This window comes from Salvelinus namaycush, chromosome 27 (genome assembly GCF_016432855.1).
Source record: "Salvelinus namaycush isolate Seneca chromosome 27, SaNama_1.0, whole genome shotgun sequence".
NCBI classification, from domain to species: Eukaryota; Metazoa; Chordata; class Actinopteri; order Salmoniformes; family Salmonidae; genus Salvelinus; species Salvelinus namaycush.
The window spans coordinates 22,258,051-22,285,547 of record NC_052333.1 but is presented as its reverse complement, the minus strand read 5'-3'; the positions used below and the strand labels follow the sequence as shown (position 1 = coordinate 22,285,547).

General features: G+C 44.7%; 1 protein-coding gene across 1 annotated transcript in view; it reads right to left on the bottom strand.

Moving 5' to 3' along the window:
* Window positions 1–12,800: 12,800 nt before the first annotated feature.
* The window catches only part of LOC120021980 (potassium channel subfamily K member 9-like), a 51,421-nt gene continuing 36,724 nt past the window's right edge, over window positions 12,801–27,497 (bottom strand). The window contains exon 2 of the mRNA XM_038965784.1: window positions 12,801–13,723. Within this exon, the coding sequence (XP_038821712.1) occupies window positions 12,801–13,723 (923 nt within the window). The remainder of the gene's footprint in view (window positions 13,724–27,497) is intronic.

The following is a 27,497-nucleotide window of genomic DNA, read 5'->3' as shown; positions in this document are numbered from 1 at the left end:
TCTTACATAAAATATAGTGCTGTACATTATATCTATTTAATTTAGGCCTATGTAAATGAATTTGAATTATGCTTCATTATTTACCGTGAAAAACCCCCAATAAAAACAAAATTACTCATCAATTCCAAAATAATGGGCAGGTTGTGGCACGTGTCACTTCGCTCTGATACCATGTGCAGTAAACCGTAGCTATCGCTGTGTAGACTAGATCACACTTTGTAGGCTACTCACCATTAGCTAACTAGTGAGCGGTGAGCTAAGTGGAAAATCATTTTTTCAAGAGACACTGTATAGAGGATGCTGGAGCATTTGCCAAGTTATTTGATATCAGTGATTTCACCATGAAGGACCTCCAGTCCCCCTCTATCAATCACTGATTGCATTGATCTAATCGAGGGCCTTAAAGACAGTTTCAGTACATTCAGATTCAATGATCACTACATTTTTATTCAACACTTTTAGAAATCATGAAACGCGCTTCTCCACTTCGACCATCAGTCCAGTGAAATTAATGCTTTCAATTTATGCTCCGATGTGCCTCACAAGTAATAGGCTACAACAACTGACCTCTGACCAGTCTTATCATATACATTACCGGTCAAAAGTTTTAGAACACCTGCTCAATCAAAGATTTTCTTTATTTTTACTATTTTCTACATTGCAGAATAATAGTGAATACATCAAAACTATGAAATAACACATATGGAATCATGTATTAACCAAAAAAGTGTTAAACATATCAAAATATATTTTAGATTTGAGATTCTTCAAATAGCCACCATTTGCCTTGACAGCATTGCACACTCTTGGCATTCTCTCAACCAGCTTCACCTGGAATTATTTTCTAACAGTCTTGAAGGAGTTCCCACATATGCTGAGCACTTGTTGGCTGCTTTTCCTTCACTCTGCGGTCCGACTCATCCCAAACCATCTCAGTTTGGTTGAGGTCGGGGGATTGTGGAGGACAGGTCATCTGATGCAGCACTCCATCACTCTTCTTCTCAGTAAAATAGCCCTTACACAGCCTGGAGGTGTGTTTTGGGTCATTGTCCTGTTGAAAAACAAATGACAGTCCCACTAAGCCCAAACCAGATGGGATGGCGTATCTCTGCAGAATTCTGTGGTAGCCATGCTGGTTAAGTGTGCCTTGAATTCTAAATAAATCACTGAGTGTCACCAGCAAAACACCCCCACACCATAATATCTCCTCCCCCATGCTTTACGGTGGGATCCACACATGCAGAGATCATCCGTTCACCCACACCGCGTCTCACAAAGACGGCGGTTAAACCAAAAATCTCAAATTTGGACTCCAGACCAAAGGACAGATTTCCACCAGTCTAATGTCCATTGCTCGTGTTTCTTGGCCCAAGCAAGTCTCTTCTTATTGGTGTCCTTTAGTAGTGGTTTCTTTGCAGCAATTCGACCATGAAGGCCTGATTCACACAGTCTCCTCTGAACAGTTGATGTTGAAATGTGTCTGTTACTTGAATTCTGAAGCGTTTATTTGGGCTGACATTTCTGAGGCTGGTAACTCTAATGAACGTATCCTCTGCAGCAGAGGTAACTCTGGGTCTCCTTTACTGTGGCGGTCCTCATGAGAGTCAGTTTCATCATAGCGCTTAATGGTTTTTGCGACTGCGCAAATTTCTTGACATTTTCTGAATTGACTGACCTTCATGTCTTAAAGTAATGATGGACTATTGTTTCTCTTTGCTTATTTGAGCTGTTCTTGCCATAATATGGACTTGGTCTTTTACCAAATAGGGCTGTCTTCTGTATACCATGTCACAACCCCCCCACCTTGTCACAACACAACTTATTGGCTCAAACGCATCAAGAAGGAAAGAAATTCCACAAATGAACTTTTAACAAGGCACACCTGTTAATTGAAACGCATTCCAGGTGACTACCTCATGAAGCTGGTTGAGAGAATGCCAAGAGTGTGCAAAGCTGTCATCAAGACAAAGGGAAAGGGGGATACCTAGTCAGTTGTACAACTGGATGCCTTCAACTGAAATGTGTCTTCCGCATTTAACCCAACCCCTCTGAATCAGAGAGGTGCGGGGGGGCTGCCTTAATCGACATCCACGCCTTCGGCACCCGGGGAACAGTGGCAGGGTGGTTTTTTGAAGAATCTCAAATATAAAATATATTTAGATTTGTTTAACACTTTTTTTGATTACTACATGATTACATATGTGTTATTTCATAGTTTTGATGTCTTCACTATTCTACAATGTAGAAAATAGTAAAAATTAAGAAAAACCCTTGAACGAGTAGGTGTTCTAAAACTTTTGACCGGTAGAATAGCCTAGCTAGAGAGTTTTGGAAATAGATCTTTGCCCTGTGCTTCTCCACCCATTTGCTATAGTTAGGCCCTATAAACTATTGTTCATTGCACTCGATTTGCATTTTGACTCATAAAGTGATCTCGACCAAGAAAAGGTTGGTGACCACGGTTCTAGTCTTTATAGGCTACAGCTGCCTATTGTGATTATTACTGTTATATCAGAGCATTATGTTCTAGTCTCATAATCTATTCATTATAGGCCTATGGGGTATTATGTGTAGATCTATGTGAGTCGCATGTTAAATGCAAAAGTCATGGATTTACATACTGTCGGCCTACATGACTATTTGGTCTGTATTGCGAAGTCGCACGTTAGTTGTGTGTGTGATCAATTACAGTAGGGTATAGAGTAGGCTTTTATCGTAATTTAATGAGTGCCCACATTTTGTCCCACCAAGATTTTTGCTGGCCCTACGCCATATCTGCCTACGCCACAGATTTTTGCTGGCCCTACGCCATGTCTGCCTACGCCACAGATTTTTGCTGGCCCTACGCCATGTCTGCCTACGCCACAGATTTTGCTGGCCCTACGCCATGTCTGCCTACGCCACAGGTTTTTGCTGGCCCTACGCCATGTCTGCCTACGCCACAGATTTTTGCTGGCCCTGCCATCATTGTATGTCTGCCTACGCCACAGATTTTTGCTGGCCCTGCCATCATTGTATGTCTGCCTACGCCACAGATTTTTGCTAGCCCTGCCATCATTGTATGTCTGCCTACGCCACAGATTTTTGCTGGCCCTGCCATCATTGTATGTCTGCCTACGCCACAGATTTTTGCTGGCCCTGCCATCATTGTATGTCTGTCTACGCCACAGATTTTTGCTGGCCCTGCCATCATTGTATGTCTGCCTACGCTACAGATTTTTGCTGGCCCTGCCATCATTGTATGTCTGCCTACGCTACAGATTATTGTTTTCATGAATTCTCACATTCCGGTGGTTTTCTGCCAGCTGGTTTTCTTTGAGGCAGTTTTGCTCCCAAACCTTGTCATTCATGCGCCACACACATCTTCCACCTTCCCTGTTAGTCATTCATGTATTCACTAATTTCCCAAATAATCCTACTTAAATTAACATTTGTCTCTGTTGCACCATCAGCACCTGCTTGCTGGTATATAAAAACCCCTCCTCCATCCAGAGGAAACATGGCTCTGCTTAGATGATCATTTGAGCTGTGGTGAAACGACAGGCTTGATGTTGAACAGAGAGCATCACCACCGCCCCACCAGGCTTTGAACAGAGGGCCACGATGCAATGACACTCCAACGCCCCTCCACCCAGGCTGTTGTTATTGTCCTCCTCCATCCATAACGTCCGTGGCTCTGGCAGTGTAATTATCATGGTGTGGGATGAGGAGGAAGACACAATAAGAACAGGGGCTGGATAAATAGGACTGCAGTGATCACCACGCTCTGCACTGCAGAGATCCCACCTGCTGAAAAAGGGCATGGGAACATCCAGTGGTAGAACACAGGCCTCTTTCTTGAGCACTGCTCATTTCTCTGTCTGTCAGCGTCCTCTTTCCGGCACCCCCTCCTGCATCTCAATGCCTAGACTTTGGCTTAGCGGGCTAATGTGCTCTTCTGGGAGACCTGGGTTTGAACCCCTTCTGTAAACACCACACACATAAGCACACACACACACACATAAGCACACACACACACACACAGAGAGCACAGTATACATTCATACGTATCTTCCCCAGACATTGACAGCTACTTCCAGATATAGACCTATAGTGCAATTTACAGCCTATGTCTGTATTTCCCCGTCATTACACACACCTTCACTGAGGCAGGACGAGTTCTCAGTCTGTCTCTGTGGGTCATTTACATTTCACACCACGCTTGGGGAACTTTGCTGCTGATTTCTTTCCGTGTAATAAGGTGACTTTCTCAATACTTTTCCACCCATCTCCTCTGCACCCAGACGTTGTATTAGACAAGTATGGGCCTCCTGTGGCATTTCAGCACAACAGTTAATCTCTTTAGTGTTTGGTGTGAATTAAAATCAATTCGATAGTTGTCTTGTGCTTTAATTACGAGCACACATGGGTTTATTCCAGTTTCTCTTTATAATCACGGAAAGGATAGAGAGGAACGGAGGCTTAAGTCAGTGAGTAAGATCCCCACTCACATTTTTATCCAGTCGAAATCAGATTCCTCTAGGTCATTCTGAATCTTACTTGGCTCAAAGTGTCTTGTATTTTGATCAGTGTAGACATCTGGGGTCAATCTCTCTGGGCTAGAGATGTTCTAACTCTCTTCACATCTCCATTTGCCAACACTAAAATTACTTTTTAAGCCCCACTATCTATCTGGAAGCCTTAAATAAATATATGAGCTTCAGTTTGTTTTTGAGCTTCAAATGAGATACCGATCCTATCTCTGCTGGAGGGTGATTTTTTTAAATAAATGCACAAGATTAATTAATTAATAACTTCTTGTTGGAGTAAAATGTAATTGCCCCAACAGGCAAGGTTGTGAACTCAAGTATTTTAACTAACGTGTCTTGTTAAGGAATTAATTTGGAAATGTATGAGTTTGTAGACTGGTTCCTGTATAGTCTTGATACAGTGTAGTCTGTTATGGGGTGAATAGTAAATACTGTACCTTGGCTATATCAGTGGGATGTGGCCACAGTGTTGGTAGTTGACATACAGTATACAGCAGTGTTGTAGTAGTGGTATGGTGGGGTTACAGTAGTGGTGGGTTTAGAGTAGTGTTGTGTTGGGTTTAGAGTGGTGGTGGGGTGGGGTGGGGTGGGGTTAGAGTAGTGGTGGGGTTAGAGTGGTGGTGGGGTGGTGTTAGAGTGGTGGTGGGGTGGGGTTAGAGTGGTGGTGGGGTGGGGTTCGAGTAGTGTGGTGTGGGGTTAGAGTAGTGGTGGGGTGGGGTTAGAGTGGTGGTGGGGTGGGGTTAGAGTGGTGGTGGAGTGGGGTTAGAGTGGTGGTGGGGTTAGAGTGGTGGTGGGGTGGGGTTAGAGTGGTGGTGGAGTGGGGTTAGAGTGGTGGTGGGGTTAGAGTAGTGGTGGGTGGGGTTAGAGTGATGGTGGGGTGGGGTTAGAGTAGTGGTGGGGTGGGGTTAGAGTGGTGGTGTGGTGGGGTTAGAGTGGTGGTGGGGTGGGATTAGAGTAGTGGTGGGGTGGGGTTAGAGTAGTGGTGGGTGGGGTTAGAGTGGTGGTGGGGTGGGGTTAGAGTGGTGGTGAGGTGGGGTTAGAGTGGTGGTGGGGTGGGGTTAGAGTGGTGGTGGGGTGGGGTTAGAGTAGTGGTGGGGTGGGGTTAGAGTGGTGGTGGGGTGGGGTTAGAGTGGCGGTAGGGTTGGGTTAGAGTAGTGGTGGGGTGGGGAGGTGTGGGGTTAGAGTTGTGGTGGGGTGGGGTTAGAGTGGTGGTGGGGTGGGGTTAGAGTGGCGGTGGGGTGGGGTTATGGTAGTGGTGTGGTGGGGTGGGGTTAGGGTAGTGGTGTGGTGGGGTGGGTGGGTGGGGTTAGAGTAGTGGTGGGGTGGGGTTAAAGTAGTGGTGGGGTTGGGTTAGAGTGGTGGTGGGGTGGGGTTGGGTTAGAGTGGCGGTGTTGTGGGGTTAGAGTGGTGGTGGGGTGGGGTTAGAGTGGTGGTGGGGTGAGAGTAGTGGTGGAGTGGGGTTAGAGTAGTGGTGGGGTGGGGTTAAAGTAGTGGTGGGGTTGGGTTAGAGTGGTGGTGGGGTGGGGTTAGAGTGGCGGTGTTGTGGGGTTAGAGTGGTGGTGGGGTGGGGTTAGAGTGGTGGTGGGGTGGGGTTAGAGTGGTGGTGTGGTGGTGGAGTGGGGTTAGGGTAGTGGTGGGGTGGGGTTAGAGTAGTGGTGGGGTGGGGTTAGAGTGGTGGTGAGGTGGGGTTAGAGTGGTGGTGGGGTGGGGTTAGAGTGGTGGTGGGGTGGGGTTAGAGTAGTGGTGGGGTGGGGTTAGAGTGGTGGTGGGGTGGGGTTAGAGTGGCAGTAGGGTTGGGTTAGAGTAGTGGTGGGGTGGGGAGGTGTGGGGTTAGAGTTGTGGTGGGGTGGGGTTAGAGTGGTGGCGGGGTGGGGTGAGAGTGGTGGTGGGGTTAGAGTGGCGGTGGGGTGGGGTTAGGGTAGTGGTGTGGTGGGGTTAGGGTAGTGGTGTGGTGGGGTGGGTGGGTGGGGTTAGAGTAGTGGTGGGGTGGTGGGGTGGGGTTGGGTTAGAGTGGCGGTGTTGTGGGGTTAGAGTGGTGGTGGGGTGGGGTTAGAGTGGTGGTGGGGTGGTGGGGTTAGAGTAGTGGTGGAGTGGGGTTAGAGTAGTGGTGGGGTGGGGTTAAAGTAGTGGTGGGGTTGGGTTAGAGTGGTGGTGGGGTGGGGTTAGAGTGGCGGTGTTGTGGGGTTAGAGTGGTGGTGGGGTGGGGTTAGAGTGGTGGTGGGGTGGGGTTAGAGTGGTGGTGTGGTGGTGGAGTGGGGTTAGGGTAGTGGTGGGGTGGGGTTAGAGTAGTGGTGGGGTGGGGTTAGATTAGTGGTGGGGTGGGGTTAGAGTTGTGGTGGGGTGGGGTTAGAGTAGTGGTGGAGTGAGGTTAGATTAGTGGTGGGGTGGGGTTAGAGTGGTGGTGGGGTGGGGTTAGCGTGGTGGTGGGGTGGGGTTAGAGTAGTGGTGGGTGGGGTTAGAGTGGTGGTGGGGTGGGGTTAGAGTGGTGGTGGGGTGGGGTTAGAGTGGTGGTGAGGTGGGGTTAGAGTGGTGGTGGGGTGAGGTTAGAGTAGTGGTGGGGTGGGGTGGGTTTAGAGTAGTGGTGGGGTGGGGTTAGAGTAGTGATTGGGTGGGGTTAGAGTGGGGGTGGGGTGGGGTGATGTTAGAGTGGTGGTGGAGTGGGGTTGGAGTGGTGGTGGGGTGGGGTTAGAGTAGTGGTGGGTGGGGTTAGAGTGGTGGTGGGGTGGGGTTAGAGTGGTGGTGGGGTGGGGTTAGAGTGGCGGTGGTGTGGGGTTAGAGTGGTGATGGGGTGGGGTTAGAGGGGTGGTGTGGTGGTGGGGTTAGAGTAGTGATGGAGTGGGGTTAGATTAGTGGGGGGGTTAGAGTGGTGGTGTGGTGGTGGGGTTATATTAGTGGTGGAGTGTGGTTAGATTAGTGGTGGGGTGGGGTTAGAGTGGTGTTGTGGTGGTGGAGTGGGGTTAGGGTAGCGGTGTGGTAGGGTTAGAGTAGTGGTGGGTTGGGGTTAGAGTTGTGGTGGGGTGGGGTTAGAGTGTGGTGGGGTTAGAGTGGTGCTTGAGTGGGGTTTGTTTAGTGATGGGGTGGGGTTAGAGTGGGGGGTGGGGTGGGGTTAGAGTGGTGGTGGGGTGGGGTTAGCGTGGTGCTTGAGTGGGGTTTGTTTGGTGATGGGGTGGGGTTAGAGTAGTGGTGGGTGGGGTTAGAGTGGTGGTGGGGTGGGGTTAGCGTGGTGGTGGGGTGGGGTTAGTGGTGGTGGGGTGGGGTTAGAGTAGTGGTGGGTGGGGTTAGAGTGGTGGTGGGGTGGGGTTAGAGTGGCGGTAGGGTTGGGTTAGAGTAGTGGTGGGGTGGGGATAGAGTGGTGGTGGGGTGGGGTTAGAGTGGTGGTGGGGTTGGGTTAGAATGGTGGTGGGATGGTGTGGGGTTAGAGTGGTGGTGGGGTGGGGTTAGAGTGGTGGTGGGGTGGGGTTACCGTGGGGGTGGGATTGGGTTAGAGTGGGGTGGGGTGGGGTTAGAGTGGTGGTGCGGTTAGAGTGGGGGGTGGGGTGGGGTTAGAGTGGTGGTGGGGTTAGAGTGGGGGGTGGGGTTAGATTGGTGGTGGGGTTAGAGTGGGGGGTGGGGTGGGGTTAGAGTGGTGGTGGGGTGGGGTGGGGTTAGAGTGGTGGTGTGGTGGGGTTAGAGTAGCGTTGGGGTGGGGTTAGAGTGGCGTTGGGATTGGGTTAGAGTGGCGTTGGGGTGGGGTTAGAGTTGTGGTGTGGTGGGGTGGGGTTAGAGCGGCGTTGGGGTGTGGTGGGGTTAGAGTGGCGTTGTGGTGGGGTTAGAGTAGCGGTGGGGTGGGGTTAGAGTAGTGGTGTGGTGGGGTTAGAGTGGCGGTTGGGTGGGGAGTGGTGGTGGGGTGGGTATACCTTACATTTACATTCGTTTTACAGTAGTAGTGTTGGAATAGATTTACAGTAGTGTAAGACCAGACAGACCAGAGTCAGAGGGTTTGGGGCTTGTGAGAAGGAGGCTCATAGTTTTTATTCAAGTGGTGTCATTGCTTCACCCAGGTCACCTGACCAGGAAGTCACCACACCAAATCATGCACACACAAAAATGAAAACATGAACATAAATGGTTGTTTACTCTCTCAACAAGTTTCTCTTTCCCATTTATTGAAAAGAGAAAGCCCATATCACTGCATGTATTGACATCAGGAGTGAAAATAGTTTTCCAAAACTGTGAAACAAAAATGTTCATTGGGTCAATTTGGTCATTTGTTGAACCAAATTGATATAACATTGTCATTTGGAGATGGTGTGCATTTAACATTTTCATCATTTTCAAATAAACATGGTACATGGCATTTGTTCGTCAGACCTAAAAAAAATAAAAATTATATTATATTGCAAAGGAAGGATAATTTTTTTAATTAAAGAAATTAGAGATATTAAGAAAAAGTAACATGGAATCATACAAATAACCCAACAGCCTTCTAGAGTTTATCATGACACAGATAGTTAGTTAGTTGTGCAATATGTGTGTCTTTGTCCCAGTGATAGGAGAACTTGACACTGTGAACATCTGGACAGATAGAGATCTGGCCAGCACATGGAGATATCTGCCACATTAAACCCCAGGCATCAGGAGGACGTACAGAATCCAGAACGATCGACCAATAACCATCTCAATCCAGATCAGTCAAGCCATACAGGTACTATCTCTGTTTCTGGCTGCACAGCTTGGAGGTAAACATATCATTTCAAGAGAGCGGGGATAACTCAACAACTAATATAAAGGCTGACACCAACAATCAATTTATTTCGTACAATGTATTTTATATCGTTCTTAACAAACATTTATCTGTTGACTCACTCAGCATTAATCCATGCATGTTAATATGGCACATTTCATGGCAGTAACAATTATTGTTTTACTCATTTTAATCATTGTACATCATTATCATGTTGGCATCACCTCACTATGGCATGATCAGTCATTAAAATGCTGGTATGCACTTTATACAAATACAATTATAGAGATGTATTGAATATATGCAATACTGACTCATAATCGATAAAAATGGCTTTAACATTGACTCTCAACCCTTAATATCCATGTGCATGTCCACCAGTTACACCAAGAAAACACTAATGTGGTATCTTAGCAAAAATGTAAAAGAATGAATTTTCCAGCTATACCAAATCATTCTCCTCAATAATTGGACAAACCTAGAACCTGCGGCAGTTCTGCCTAAATAAATTATTTGGACGTTGTAAATCAGCTGGATTGTGTCTGTGTGGTTTGCCGAAAAAAAATAACATTTTTGCTTTGGTTTGTATTTGTATGAAGCTACATGAATCCTTAGAGATGGCGACATATTTTATAAGGAAAAGGGTTGGATTTATTTCTCAGATGTAAAATGTGCCTACAGGTATAGAAACATTGAAATATCGTTTCTTAAAGGCACATATTCTAAAATGTGTAAAAATGCTAACGCATCGGAGCTGTGGAAAGGCCGTTTTATTCCAAAGGATGAAAACGTACAATATATGATATAAAGTACTGTATATTTACATGTGTATTCCTGGGGTCATCTGAACATTCTAGAACCTTGGATGTTAATGTTACAATATTTTTTGTTATTCTCATTCAAGACAGACACAAGCTATGTTTCCATTAACTTGTCCAGGGATTTTTTGTCGATATTTAGAAAGTTCGCATAGAAAATACTGTTTGTGTGACAGTTGTCTGCTAGGGTGCGTTTTCATTTATCTATCTTGTCGATAAAAACAGAAGGACGTAATGACATCACATCAACAACAAAAAAATCATTTTTTGCAGAACCCTAGTGTCGAATAAAAATGTAGTGGTTGAATTGTTTCCTTTACCCTTTTAATCAAATTGCTTGTTAATACATTGGCGACAGCCTATATGCCCTCCCACCTATCTGTTTCATGTCTCAGGTAGCCTGCGAAAGCCAGCATGGATAGAATGCAATAATTGACTCATATTTTCCATATTGTAACAATTCTCATGTGCCAACATATCGCCAAGGTCCTTGCCATGGTGAAACTCCTGTAGATCTGATATAATTGGATGGTGAAAGTTGCCAGCCAACCAGAAAAGCAAGGCGAAGCAATTCAGGCATTCTTGAAAGTCAGGACAATCCTTTTTCTGAAAAGAAACCATTTTTTATAGTTGAAAAAATACATTTTGCAAGCAGTTAGCATTTAGAATGAAATGTGAAGTAAAGCTTTATAGTTAACCTACGTGATGACATCACATACCCCGCGTACCTTCAAAATGATTTGGCAGTCATCATTTATTCGTAAATCACCATTTCTGTCATCATTTGTCACAATAAAGAAAGTTAGACAAAAAAAAAATCCACCCCTGTAGAATGGATACAATTTTTGTCGATCTTTAGACAATTTCTCCAATATTTGCCGTTTCCATTACACGTCACAAATATTTGTTTTTCAACATTGCTTTTGATTATAAATAAACCAATGGAAATCTGCCTAATGGTATCCATGGCATTTATCCCTTCTCAATGTGGGTGACTTAAATGACACATGTTGTGCTAAATGAATCAATGCCCAGTATTGCATTGTTCCTTCAGAAATCCATCTGGTCCTTTTTTACCCATTGATTGCCATTTGGCTGTCATTGAATTTAAATGACAGCCAGTGATAACATCGCTGTATACATCTCAAATGCCTGTCATTGTGTTCGTGGGCTATAGGCGTGTATATATTCTCAGTGGCTCAACATCCTTACAGAATAGCAGAGGTTCCCTGGCCTGCTCCTCTGTGGCTTGATACAGTGAAGGGGGGGAGGGTGTGTGTGTGTGTGTGTGTGTGTGTGTGTGTGTGTGTGTGTGTGTGTGTGTGTGTGTGTGTGTGTGTGTGTGTGTGTGTGTGTGTGTGTGTGTGTGTGTGTGTGTGTGTGTGTGTCCGCCCACGCTTCTCTATAGTACAGGAAGTTTCCCTTGGTAAGATGATGCATCTCAATATCCTTTTCCTGGAAAATTAGTACAATTTTTTTTAATGAATTAATATGTATTGTTTTGTTTGGCAGGTGCATTCGCATTTATGGGATTTCTTCTGTGATTTGATTCGGGGAGCAGAACCTAAAGAGGCTATCCATTCAAAACCTGAGAGCAAAGGTTATTGTACAATTTTTCTGAATGAAAAAATTATGGAAAAGCGAATAAACTGTTCAGCCTACACTATACATCATTACTTTTAAGTGGCTAAATAAATAAAGTATCTTTTTAAATAATTATTATGATTATTTGCTATCAAAATTCATTTCAATTGCAAGGCTATTGTTTTTCTCCATTCATCTATATGCATACCAGTTTCACAAAGTACATGCACTTAGCAACTTTTCAAACTGGAAAGCCTTAAAATCCTTGCTTATTCCTTTTCACATCCTCATATTTTACACTATCTGAAATCCAGAAAGAAAACATCTACAGACACAAACCATAATAATGCAAAATCTGCTGTTAAATAAAATTGACAAAAAAAGTAATGAAATAAAATAATTATGACACACTCATTTGATGACATCTAATGCACATGCTAAGATTGGCAACAATATTTTGGCATGATGTTCTGTGAACAAATCATTTACACTTTTTTTCCCTAGAATTGCTTATAGAAAATAATACCTGATGTCATTTCAAATTCTATCATCTCTGTCTGCAGTGATGCAATGGAGGAAAAGCACTTAACTGCAATCATTTTAAGTTAAGGTGAAACAGGCATGCTCACTTTAAAAAAAATACATATCCCCCTTATAATGCCAAGTGTGCATCATTTGGTACATTGTTACCAAGGTGCTATATTATCTTTGTGAGCCGGCAATAAGAAAATGTATAACAAGATTTGTTGGTTCTGGTTAATATTTCTCTGATGGGACAATTTCCTGGGACAATAAGTATCCATGCTTCATGCTTTGAATCCCTCACAAGAAATGAATGTAATAATTGATGTCCAACAAGTTGCCATTTCTTTCCAACGCTCCTTCCTCTTCAATCTATCCCTGTGAATCGCTTCAATATATTACATCCTTAGACCAACCAAAAGAAACAAAACAAAAGTACTAAAAGGAGATTTGGTTAGGAGCAGCATTGGAGATGCATTGTACTTATATAAAAAAGGAAAGCTAGGAGTTGCCTGTGTAGATAGGCCAACCCAGTCTGATGATCTGTTCCAATTCAACGTTTTACCATTTAGGCAAAAACATTGAAATGCAACATGTAGTTCAAAACACTATGATGCACTAGGCTCAGATAGATTTCCTTCTCTTCATGAGTCGGTGATTGTCTGTGAAGCTGTGGAGGCCTGGGGAGACTGAGCTGATGGGCGAGGGGAAGAAGCTGTTCTTTAGGGTGCTGGGAGAGATCTCCTCGATGCGGTACGACACCGAGTGAAAGTACTGGTGGGGGTTCAACTGGGAACTAAAGGAGTTCTGGTGAGAGAAGGCACAGCCCATCCCTCCGCCCCCCATCCCTCCTCCCATCCCTCCCCCACAGCTACCAAACTCATGTGAGTGGTAGTTCATGCAGGAGCATACAGAAGGCAGGTCGGTGACCTCAGCGCAGTACTGGCCCTGCGTTTCCCTGTGCCTCCTCCTGGCACCACCTCCTCTCCCCAGTGTCTCCTCCTGGATATGGATGATCATGCTGTTTCTGTTCCCCGCCAGCGAGGCCCTCTCCTCGGCATCCCGCCTTTCGTCTTCACTGTTCATGGTCAGGAACCTCAGCACCACCAGGTTGAGGAAGGCTCCTATGACAGTCAGGCCCACCAGGATGTACATGAAGCTGAAGGCCACGTACAGGGGCCTCCGCTGCAGGGCCCGGTTCTTCTGCAGAGCCACAAAGTCCCCGAAGCCGATGGTAGTCAGTGTGATGAAGCAGTAGTAGTAGCTCTGGAAAAAGCTCCAGTCCTCGTAGTGGGAAAAGGCGGCTGCCCCAATGCACAGCGTACCGATGCAGGAGAAGAACCCCACCGTCACCATGTTCTCCATGGAAACATCGGTGATGTGCATGCCACAGCACTTCTTGATGCGCTTCAGTAGGGACTTGACGAAGGTGTTCATCCTTTCGCCTAGGCTCTGGAACATGACCAGGGTCAGGGGTATCCCCAGGACGGCATAGAACATGCAGAAGGCCTTCCCCGCGTCTGTGCCGGGAGCTGCATGGCCATAACCTGTAGGGAGACAACAGACCACAGTCACCAGGATGTAACATCAATGGTACAGCACCATGGCCATAACCTGCAGGGAGACAACAGACCACAGTCACCAGGGTGTAACATCAATGGTACAGCACCATGGCCATAACCTGTAGGGGAGAGAAGACGGAGACATTGATCAGGACATAACATCTATGGTGCAGCAGCATGGTCCTAACCTGAAAGAGAGACAACAAACCAGAAACCAGGACCAGTATTTTACAGCGATGGCTCGATAACTGCCAGGGTTGGGGTCAAATCACTTTTCAATTCAGTACATTTAGAAGGATAAATAGCCCAATCATTTCCTCAATTGATTGAATTGAAAATAGAACTCAGCCCACCAAGCCACTTTTCATAAACTTAACTCCCCAGTTTGGCTTCTGGCTTTGTTTACAAATTTGACCCAGTGAAAAATCCCCAAAGCATCCTGCTGTCCCTCTGCCAACATGGCTATTGAATAAGAGCTAACCCCCACAGATAGGGCCGGTATTGAATAAGAGCTAACCCCCACAGATAGGGCCGGTATTGAATAAGAGCTAACCCCCACAGATAGGGCCGGTATTGAATAAGAGCTAACCCCCACAGATAGGGCCGGTATTGAATAAGAGCTAACCCCCACAGATAGGGCCCGTATTGAATAAGAGCTAACCCCCACAGATAGGGCCCGTATTGAATAAGAGCTAACCCCCACAGATAGGGCCGGTATTGAATAAGAACTGACCCCCACAGATAGGGCCGGTATTGAATAAGAGGGCAGCACAGAAATGGGTCCAGTCATTCATCTGAGTACGGCCCAGAGATTATAAGGTTATCCAATTTAGTGCAACTTTCCTTTCCAGTCCTGTGAGCTGCAGGGGAGTGTGGGAAACGTAGGAGTTATTGGATGAGGAAGGAGTCGTACAGGAGCCAATAATGCTTTTAGGATAAGTAGACTTCATCTTTAGGCCTGTTGGTGCTTACACACACACACACACACACACACACACACACACACACACACACACACACACACACACACACACACACACACACACACACACACACACACACACACACACACACACACACACACACACACACACACACACACACACACACACAACGGTGCTGTTCTAAATGCAACCTGTGGTGATAACTAAAGAGGAAAAAATAGTGTTTTGTTGACCATCCAGATATGGAATATGATTAGATCTAAAGCAGAGGTTGGGTAGGCTATACATGCTTTGTTACAGTACAGTACAGTATATGAATGGTTTTGAGTATGAAAGGCCATGCTGAGAATACGTTACATTTCTGTAATACATTTCTACTGTATCTGGCTCAGATACTGTATCTAGGCCTAACTCACTGTAACCAAATAACACCCACCATTTTTATACATGGATACAGAAAGAAATGTTTTGACAAAGATGCATTGCTCTCCTATTTTTCACAGACCCATTGTAACCTGAACTAGTCCATTGGCCTTTCTGTTTCTTTACTATTGATTTCATACATTCCCTGATGGGTGTCCACCCACTCAAGCACATGAGGAATTATTATTTTTATAGACTCAGGACTTGATCTATCTGATTTGCAGCAAGCAGAGAATCGAATTTTATGTGCATATAAAGTGTGCTCCCGTGACCCTATATGCTTTACCCGTGAAATTCAAGTGTTAAACTTCTTGATGAAAATCAAAGATGGACCATGGGTCAATAGTTGATCTGACTGCATTTGATAAACTCCCGCAGCTTCTCTGGACTAGATTGGGTAATTTTGACTTATTTAGCAAACAAATGGAAGGATAAACTGTTTTGAAAATATATGGTACCCAACATACAGAACCAGTCAAAAGTTTGGACACAGCTACTCATTCAAGGATTTTTCTATATTTTTACTATTTTCTACATTGTATAATAATAGTGAAGACATCAAAACTATGAAATAACACATATGGAATCATGTAGTAAGCAAAAAAGTGTTGAACAAATCAAAATATATTTGAGATTCTTCAACGTAGCCACCCTTTGCCAGCTTTGCACACTCTTGGCATTCTCTCAACCAACTTCATGAGGTAGCATTTCAATTAACAGGTGTGCCTTGTTCATTTGTGGATTTTCTTTCCTTCTTAATGTGTTTGAGCCAATCAGTTGTGTTGTGACAAGGTCGGGGGTATACAGAAGGTAGCCCTATTTGGTAAAAGACCAAGTCCATATCATGGCAAGAACTGCTCAAATAAGCAAAGAGAAATGACAGTCAATATGGAACATTTCAAGAACTTTGAAAGTTTCCTCAAGTGCAGTCGCAAAAACCATCAAGCGCTATGGTGACACTGGCTCTCATGAGGACCGCCACAGGAAAGGAAGACCCAGAGTTACCTCTGCTGCAGAGGATAAATTCATTAGCGTTACCAGCCTCAGAAATTGCAGCCCAAATAAATGTTTCACAGGGTTCAAGTAACAGACACATCACAGCATCAACTGTTCAGAGGAGACTGTGTGAATCAGGCCTTCATTGTCACGTCCTGACCATAGAGAGCTGTTTATTCTCTATGTTGGTTGGGGAGTGACAGTGACTAGGGTGGGTCATCTAGGTGATTTATATTTCTATGTTGGCCTGGTATGGTTCCCAATCAGAGGCAGCTGTTTATCGTTGTCTCTAATTGGGGATCATATTTAGGCAGCCATTTCCGCTTTGTGGGATCTTGACTATCTTGACTGCGAGCACTATAGTAGCTTCACGTTTCGTTTTGCAATTTATTGTTTTGTTTTGCTGTGAGTTTCACCTAGTAATAAAAAGATGTGGAACCCAGATCACGCTGCGCTTTGGTCCAGTTATTATGACGAGCGTGACATTCATGGTCGAATTTCTGCAAAGAAACCACTACTAAAGGACACCAATAAGAAGAAGAGACTTGCTTGGGCCAAGAAAAACAAGCAATGGACTTTAGGCCAGTGGAAATCGGTCCTTTTGGTCTGATGAGTCCAAATGTGAGATATTTGGTTCCAACCGGCGTGTCTTTGTGAGACGCAGAGTAGGTGAACGGATGATCTCTGCATGTGTGGTTCCCACCGTGAAGCATGGAGGAGGAGGTGTGATGGTGTGGAGGTGATTTGCTGGTGACACTGTCAGTGATTTATTTAGAATTCAAGGCACACTTAAACCTCATGGCTACCACAGCATTCTGCAGCAATATGCCATCCCATCTGGTTTCGCTTAGTGGGACTATCATTTGTTTTTCAACAGGACAATGACCCAACACACCTCCAGGCTGTGTAAGGGCTATTTGACCAATAAGGACAGTGATGGAATGCTGCATCAGATGACCCGGCCTCCCCAATCACCCAACCTCAACCCAATTAAGATGGTTTGGGATGAGTTGGACTGCAGAGTGAAGGAAAAGCAGAAAATAAGTGTATGCAGGAACTCCTTCAAGACTGCTGGGAAAGCATTCAAGGTGACTACCTCAGGAAGCTGGTTGAGGGAATGCCAAGAGTGTGCAAAGCTGTCATCAAGGCAAAGGGTGGCTACCTTTAAGAATCTAAAATATATTTTGATTTGTTTAACACTTTGTTGGTTACTACATGATTCCATATGTGTTATTTCATAGTGTTGATGTCTTCACTTTTATTCTGCAATGTAGAAAATAGTAAAATATAGAAAAACCCTTGAATGAGTAGGTGTGTCCAAACCTTTGACTGGTACTGTAGATATACACACCCCTTTGCTATGATGCTTCATATTGAGCTCCGGTGCATCCAATTTCCTTTGATCATCCTTGAGATGTCACTACAACTTGATTGGAGTCCAACTGTGGCCAATTCGATTGTTTGGACATGGTTTAGAGAGAAACACACCTGTCTATGCTGTATAGGGTCGCACAGTTGACAGTGCATGTCAGAGCAGAAACTATACCATGAAGTCCAAGGAACTGTCTGTAGATCTCCAAGAAATTGTGATGAGGCATATATTTGGGGAAGGGCATAAAACAACTTATAGAGTGTTGAAAGTTTCCAAAGGCACAGTGGTCTCCATCGTTGGGAAATTGACAAAATATGGAACTACCCAGACTCTGCCTTAAGCTGGCTGTCCGACCAAACTGATTGACCAGGCAAGAAGGACCTTGGTCATGGAGGTGACCAAGAACCCAATAAGCACTCTGACAGAACTACAGAGTTCCATGGCTGAGATGGGTGAACCTGCCAGAAGGACAACAGTCTCTACAGCACTTCAACAATCCGACGATTTATGGGAGAGTGGCCAGACGGAAGCCACTCCTGAGAAAAAGTCACATGACATCATGCCTTGAGTTTGCAAAAAGGCACGTGAAAGACTCTGAGAGCATAAGGCAAAAGATGGTGTGGTCTGATGAGACAAAAATGTAACTATTTGGCCTGAATGCAAAGCGCTATGTCTGGAGAAAATAAGGCACAGCTCGTCACCATCCCTACTATGAAGCACGGTGGTGGCAGCATCATGCTATGGGGATGCTTTTCAGCGACAGGGACTGGGACACTAGTAAGAATAGAGGGAACAATGAATTAAGCCAAATGGCAATTTTCCTTGATGAGAACCTGCTTCAGAGTGCAAATGACCTTAGACTGGGCGTGCAAAGATTTACGTTCAAAGAGGACAATGAGCTCAAGCATACAACCAAAGCAATGCTGAAATGGCTTCCGAACAAGATTGTGAAAGTCCATGAGTGGCCCAGCCAAAGCCCAGACTTGAGTCCCATTGAAAATCTGTGGAAAGACTGGAAAATTGCTGTTCACCACAGCTCCCCATCTAATTTAACAGAGCTTGAGAAAATCTGCAGGGAAGAATGGGAGAAAATCCCAAATGTGCAAAGTTGATACAGACATAACCAGGTTGACTCAAAGCTGTAATTGCCGCCAAAGGTGCTTCTACAAAGTATTGGCTCGGGTGTGAATACTTATGTAAATTAGATATTTCTGTATAAAAGTTTCAATTAATTTGCAAAAAATTCTAATAACATGGTTTCCCTTTGTCATTATGGGGTATTGTGTGTAGATGGGTGAGAAATCGTTGATATTTAATCCATTTTGAATTAGTAACAACAATGTGGAATAAGTCAAGGGGTATGAATACTTTCTGAAGGCACTGTATTTATGATTATGTCTATCGTTCTGCGAGGTGAAAAGTTTAGCACTATGAATGTATCCAGAAATGTTAGGCTGACAAATAATGTAACGGCAGCTATGACTGTGCCCTCATTCATATCTTTATTTATTCATGTTCCTGCCCCAGTCCTCTCAGTGATACAGTAGCCCTGCGGTATTCATAAAATGAATGAACTGCATTATTAACCCAGAGCCTGGTCGACTCACTACATGTTCTGTCTGAACAAATGAAACACAGTTATTCTGTCAGACTGATTCTCATATTCCTCCTCAAAGTTTCTTAAAAGTTTCTATTTCATGTTGGTCGGTAGTGTGTTATAGTACCTCTCTCTCTATTTCGTTTTTGCCCTTTATCTCTCTCTTTCTCTCTCTTCTCTCTCAATCTCTCTCTTGCTCTCTCTCTCTCCCACTGCATTTACATATTTAATGGTTGTGTACAGCTTGACAATGTTTCTCCAAGCAGCCACCAGAGTTGGATAGCTGACTTGAATCTGATGACAGAAAGGTGCAAATCAAAATCTCACATTGTCAGTAGGAATTCGTCTTGCTCCGTTTTACACCAAATCAATGAACCTCCGCAGCTATATCTATTTCTCAGACAAAGAGATGTCTGAAAGTGTTGTCTGTGTGTGAGCGGGGGGAGAAGTTGAACATCTGCCAACTAGGATTTAGATCAGTTACAGTGTATGGGGGTGTTTTGTTTATGGTGTCTTTATGCTGCTAGTAGAATTGTGATACAGTATGCATTAAAATACAGTTAAGGCCCCAATGACAACACTGATATTGTTTTCTCAAAGTGACCATATTACTCAGATCGACAGCATTTACTTTGAAATCTCTGGCTTCAAAACACAGTGAGAACCACCTCAGTAGCTAGGTGTAATATAAGATGTTACTAGAGACGTCCCGTATACACTCCATCACCTTGCTGTGCTGCTCCCCTTGCCAGTGCTTATTCATCACCTTTAGATGGAGTGATGTCATCATCATCATGTCTGTGTTCTGTTTTTTAATCAGGTTGGGAGAGATAACAACCTCTAAGTGATTAAACTGTAAATGGATTTCATGAGACCAAACTGAGAGCCAAAACAAACACAAGTTGTTTGGAATTACCACAGGGAAATTAGATGTTTGGAATTACCACAGGGAAATTAGTTGTTTGGAATTACCACAGGGACATAGATGTTTGGCATTGCCACGGGGACACTAGATGTTTGGCATTACCACAGGGACATAGATGTTTGGCATTGCCACAGGGACACTAGATGTTTGGCATTGCCACAGGAACACTAGATGTTTGGCATTACCACAGGGACATAGATGTTTGGCATTGCCACAGGGACACTAGATGTTTGGCATTGCCACAGGAACACTAGATGTTTGGCATTACCACAGGGACACTAGATGTTTGGCATTGCCACAGGGACACTAGATGTTTGGCATTGCCACAGGGACACTAGATGTTTGGCATTGCCACAGGGACACTAGATGTTTGGCATTGCCACAGAGACACTAGATGTTTGGCATTACCACAGGGACACTAGATGTTTGGCATTACCACAGGGACACTAGATGTTTGGCATTGCCACAGGGACACTAGATGTTTGGCATTGCCACAGGGACACTAGATGTTTGGCATTGCCACAGGGACACTAGATGTTTGGCATTGCCACAGGGACACTAGATGTTTGGCATTGCCACAGGAACACTAGATGTTTGGCATTACCACAGGGACACTAGATGTTTGGCATTGCCACAGGGACACTAGATGTTTGGCATTGCCACAGGGACACTAGATGTTTGGCATTGCCACAGGGACACTAGATGTTTGGCATTGCCACAGGGACACTAGATGTTTGGCATTGCCACAGGGACACTAGATGTTTGGCATTGCCACAGGGACACTAGATGTTTGGCATTGCCACAGGGACACTAGATGTTTGGCATTGCCACAGGGACACTAGATGTTTGGCATTGCCACAGGGACACTAGATGTTTGGCATTGCCACAGGGACACTAGATGTTTGGCATTGCCACAGGGACACTAGATGTTTGGCATTGCCACAGGGACACTAGATGTTTGGCATTGCCACAGGGACACTAGATGTTTGGCATTGCCACAGGGACACTAGATGTTTGGCATTGCCACAGGGACACTAGATGTTTGGCATTGCCACAGGAACACTAGATGTTTGGCATTACCACAGGGACACTAGATGTTTGGCATTACCACAGGGACACTAGATGTTTGGCATTGCCACAGGGACATTAGATGTTTGGCATTGCCACGGGGACACTAGATGTTTGGCATTTCCACAGGGACACTAGATGTTTGGCATTGCCACAGGGACACTAGATGTTTGTGAGGATGTTCGTAACAAAATTGCTTCATAACATTTCATTGCCTATTTGTAGTGTTTGCTTTAAAGTGAAGCATCTCTGGATGGGTTCTTACAGCTATTACATTGTGTACACCTACTAGCAGCAGCAACCAGCTGCCTTCGTTCCCTCTTGCACATTAAACAGCCTAATTAATATTGATTTTAATGTCTGGAATTATTCCTGGGGAGTAATCAGGCGGTAATTAATTACATTGGCAGACAGAAATGACAATGAATGAATGGATAAATCATATTTGATTTGTGGCACTAGTTCAAGAGTGTGTTGAAACTAGCTCAACACCGTCTGTAGCCTATTGTGTAATGGCTGATTTATGCTTGATCCGGCAATGCTGTCCGGAGGCTCCGTATAGAGGTGGAGCCTCCGGAGGCTCCATATAGAGGTGGAGCCTCCGGAGGCTCCGTATAGAGGCGGAGCCTCCGGAGGCTCCGTATAGAGGCGGAGCCTCCGGAGGCTCCGTATAGAGGCGGAGCCTCCGGAGGCTCCGTATAGAGCTCCGCACCACATCACCGCGAGCCTCACAAATTTTGAAACAATGCGGAGGGCTTCTTTTATACAGAATATCCCTATACCTCTGCATTGACAAGATTGGTTGATGGTAGGTGAGGGCGGGATGTCCTGTATAAACACAAACTAATTTCCTTGACAACTTCCTTCACAACAGCTCTGCTCAGCTGCTCTGCTCTGCTCCTCGAAGCACTGTGTGCTTTGCCCTTTCGGAAACAAGGAGCGCAGCCCACTGAGTACCTCTGTCTCCCTCACTCAAATCCACACAGAGTATCTGGCATCAAACCTCACGTCCTCTGTACTCAGTCTCACAGAGAGAGAAGGGATGAGGGCCTAGACACCTTGGTAAGCTGACAGCATGCACTTCTCTAACGTACAGTGTGAGTCTTTAACTAAGACGTTAAGGAACCCACTGACCCCAGAACTGCTGTTACTAATGTCCTTGAAAAGATTCAACCATAATTGGGGAGAGGTTGGACATGTCATTTTTCTGCATTTCTCTCAGTCACACATCAAGTCCTACTACTAGATGAACAAATAAGACCACTTTATTCTCCTTTCCTCTGTCCCTGCATTTGTTTCTATAATCAAGTTTAATCACAATGTGCAACCATGCTGTTATGTTTTCCTATTGCAGCTGTAAATATCGCTTACAGTAAAATATGATTTCATTTTGCAAGATTGTCCAGAGCAGAGGGATTGTTGTCTTAGTAATGACTTGATGTATACAGTATATACAGTACATCTGTCCTCTCTGAGCTGGCCTGCTAAAGTGACTGTTTGATGTTGGATACCTGCTTGTGTGTTGCAGTGTTGGACTGGGGATTGGATACTGTGTTCTATATTAGTGCTCGATTGGATACTTTCTGGACTCTGTAATTTGTTTGTCCTGTTATGACTATATTAGCTGTTGTCAAGAGAACAGACACATTTATTCTGCTGAGCAAAGACCTGTGTGTGTGGATGGGTGCCTGCGTACGTGGGTGTTTGTGTGTGTTGATAGATGTGTAACAGTGATGCACTTGACAATAAAATAGCTGAATAATCCCCTGTGCCTTTACAATTAGCAACTGAATGTGACACTTACAAGACTTCCATAGAAATCAATGCACACTGTGTTGGTCAACTCAAAGCTTTTGATACCTCTGTAATAATCGCAGTATTATCCAACTTGAACATCATGAAACTAATCCTGTATCTTTTCAACTTTCCTCATATATTTCAAGGCTAGTTAATGAGATTAAAATGCCCAGTATTGCAACACAGTGCTAGACTCCCAACCCATCTCATACTGAGGTCTTGGTGAACCTGCTCTCTCTGTCATTCCTAACCATGTCAAATATATGGTAATGTAGCACACATAAGTAAGTTGCTTTGAATAAAAGCGTCTGCTAAATGGCAGATATTATCGAGGCCCCTCGTTGGTGTTGCGGAGAAGTGTTAGTTACTTGAGTAGTTATTAAAACAAATCTCTATTAGCTCGTCTGTTCTGGGAGGTTAATCCACCTCACATTATTCTAGTGGACCGGAGACATTAATTGCCTGTGAGCCATGGAATGTATAAAGAAGGTCAGGACAGGGGAGTTAGACCGCAGGATAGGAGGCGGAGCAACAGTCAGACTGGATAACACCTTGTGCACCTCCCTCTGATGACCTGTCACCAGCTGCCACACTGACAAGAGCTAGCTAACTGTGAGCTAACTAACTGTGAGCTAACTAACTGTGAGCTAACTGTCTGTGAGCTAACTAACTGTGAGCACTAACTGTGAGCTAACTAACTGTGAGCTAACTAACTGTGAGCTAACTGTCTGCGGTCCAAAACAGCACCTGCAGAGAAGACCTTCAAACACTCCTTCCATGACTCTGGCCAACTCAATGTTAACATGACGGCCCATAATGAAGTATCCTTAAATCTATGTATTTACTGTAGGTACACATTCATTTATGTGTGTTTGTAGTTCTGGAGAACATGAGAGAGAGGTAGAGAGGAAAGCCAATGGACATTAACTGAAAATAGTATCAATAGCCCTTCATTGCAATCACTGATGCTTGATATGGAAAGTTGAGTATGTGTAGTCTAATGCTTTATGAGTGACGAAGCCTATGCTTGAAAGTATTTGCTTCATAGATGCATCTAGTTTCTCTGATGAAAGTACACGAAACAGTATCTGTCATCTAAGATTACAGGAAACTTCCCACGGACACAAGTCTATTTTATCATTTTGCTAATGCTGAAGCTTCCAACACAGTCTCATACACAGATACCAGTACGCAGGGACGTACACACATGCGCGGGTGCGCGCACACACACACCAGGCTGTTAAGATATATACTATCTGCTGTTCAAACATCAAATTTGATCATATGTGTCATTTACGTTATCAGATAACCTTGTCGTCTTCACCCACTCACCTGCTCTACCGTTCTCTGCCATCTCCTGTGAGGCGCACACACACACACACACACACACACACACACACACACACACACACACACACACACACACACACACACACACACACACACACACACACACACACACACACACACACACACACACACACACACACACACGTCTTACTGATAACACAGGGGTTGGGTAGGTTATTATATTACAGCGTTAAAGCACATATCCTCTAACAACAACAAGGGATAGGATGTTTTACTAATTTCCACCATCTGAACACATGCTGGGATCAGCAGGTTTTAACGTGTTTAGTCTGAGGCCTGATTAGTTTGTCTTTCTCTTGCTGGGTGTCTGGTGCTCTTAGACTGATGCTAGAAGGCCCACCCTGAGTTACTAAAGAAACACACACACACACAGGTATACGTTGGGTTTGCAAAATTCAAGGAATTTTCAATACATTTTCTGGTTTTCCATAAATCGTGGTTGGAGAATTGCGAATTTCCTACTTATTCCCTCATGATTCCTAGACCAAAGTGGAGCTACTGCCATATTGCTTACACATCAACTGCCTCTAAAAGGCGCTACATGGTCAATCCGACGTCTGCATTTACGGTGATACGGCCTCTGCAGAAGTCAGGGCATTCATCATTTTGGAGCTTCGCAGAGCAGCGTAGAGCTGTTGTATAGGAAGTTGTCAAGGAAGTGAGTTTATGTTCAAACAGGACCTCCCGCCCTCACCTACCGTCAACCAATCTTGTCAATGCAAAGCTATACGGAGCCCTCCGCAATGTTAAATCATTGGAGAGGTGCACGGCGATGCGGTACAGAGCTCAATTTGGCCTCCAGAAGCTCCGCAACACAATCCATACGCCGCCTCCTAACACATTTTTGGATCAAAGCATAAATTGCCTATAATCCTTGTCAAGGTGAGTGGACAGAACTGTTAACATGTCTCTAAATTACAAGAAGCTATCAAATAAACCGATACTGAAGGTATTTATGGAAACAGCTCCACAGACAATTAGAATGTTCAGCAATAACATAATTGGGTTTGGTATTGATGCTCACCAACCAGTGTGGTTGAATATTGATGTGGGTGTCAATCATGTAAAGGTCAGTAATTTGTGCTAAAGTCACGGAGGCTTATAAATTATTAGTAGGCAATCTCGACCCAGAATAACATTAAGGATTTTTTTGTAATTCTGAGGTGAATTAGGTTTTGGATTTCAGAATTCGATGTGAAGCATTTCAGTTCAGAGTTCAGTGAGCATATTCTCTCTCTCTGCCTCTGTCTATCACATTCTCACTCACTCACTCACTCACTTACACACACACACACACCCCTACACACACTCACTCATTCACACAGTGCCTGCCTCCCCCCTACACACTCATTCTAAAACTCAAAGGCAGGCAGTGCAGAGACTTTAAAACCGGTGTAATGTGTGCTCTCCGTCTGGTCTTGGTCAGTACCCGTGCTGCAGCATTCTGTATGTTTTGCAGTTGACCAGTGGCTTTCTTGGGTAGACCAGACAGGAGAGCATTACAGTAGTCAAGCCTACTTGTAATAAAATCATGAGGATGAGCCTCTCTGTATAAGCCTGAGAGAGGAACAGTGAATTTGGTGAAGTCGTTATTTTTCAATAGAAGCTGGAAAGTATAAAATAGTATATTTTACATACAGAAGCTTTTTGTAGTGGATATTTTTGCTCACACACATGGTCTAATTCTACGCTACTGGTTACATGTCTCAACATTACCTCACACTTCTGTCTGTTGTGGCACTGTTCACATAGGGCTATTTATAGTTCAGCTTTTTACACGGTGACACACACAGGCAGTGCCATTCCCTGCTGTGACCTGCAGGGAGAGCTGTGAGCACAGTGTTGATCAACTCCGGGGTATATTTGACTTTCCAAGCTGTGAAAATCCACTGTACTGCAGCCCTCCCGTGAGTGAGTGTGTGTGTGTGTGTGTGCTCTATTACTACTGTGGCTCTATTTGTTTTTCCAGCCCCTAGGGACACACTGTTTAGTATCACAGACACCACTTGTAGAGCACAGCATGCTCTAAACTGCCAGAGCAGTCCTGGTAGAGCTGATTTCACTGTGCCCTGCCCACCACCATGTCTCTGGGGAGGGCATCTATTGTGGTACGCCAGTCTGCTTTTACAAGGCAAACTACTGCTTCTTAATGAACAGAATGATAAGCTAATTAGGTGGGTGCTTCCATTTGTCCGTGGAAATATCATTGTTGCGTATCTCACTCCCTGAGAGTGGGGTCAGAGCCAGGGATCAGCCATTATTGACAGTGACCCTGGAGCAATTAGAGTTAAGGGCCTTGCCCAAGGGCACGTCGGCAGATTTTCCACCTAGTTGGCTTGGGGATTTGAACCAGGACCCTTTCAGTTACTGGCCCAATGCACCTAACCACTAGGCTACCTTCCATCCAAGAGACAGGACATGGATAACTCAGTTATTCCTCCCACTGAGTGTGAAGAACACAATGCCCCCCCAGGAAATGGACTCTACAAGGTGTGAAAGCATTCCACAGGGATGCAGGCCCATGTTGACTCCAATGCTTCCCACAGTTGTGTCAAGTTGGCTGAATGTCCTTTGGGTGGTGGACCATTCTTGAAACACACGGGAAATCCAGCAGTTCTTGACACACTTAAACCGGTGCGCCTGGCACCTACTACCATACCCCGTTCAAAGGCATATACAGTGGGGCAAAAAAGTATTTAGTCAGCCACCAATTGTGCAAGTTCTCCCACTTAAAAAGATGAGAGAGGCCTGTAATTTTCATCATAGGTACACTTCAACTATGACAGACAAAATGAGAAAAGAAAATCCAGAAAATCACATTGTAGGATTTTTAATGAATTTATTTGCAAATTATGGTGGAAAATAAGTATTTGGTCAATAACAAAAGTTTATCTCAATACTTTGTTATATACCCTTTGTTGGCAATGACAGAGGTCAAACGTTTTCTGTAAGTCTTCACAAGGTTTTCACACACTGTTGCTGGTATTTTGGCCCATTCCTCCATGCAGATCTCCTCTAGAGCAGTGATGTTTTGGGGCTGTTGCTGGGCAACACGGACTTTCAACTCCCTCCAAAGATTTTCTATGGGGTTGAGATCTGGAGACTGGCTAGGCCACTCCAGGACCTTGAAATGCTTCTTACGAAGCCACTCCTTCGTTGCCCGGGCGGTGTGTTTGGGATCATTGTCATGCTGAAAGACCCAGCCACGTTTCATCTTCAATGCCCTTGCTGATGGAAGGAGGTTTTCACTCAAAATCTCACGATAC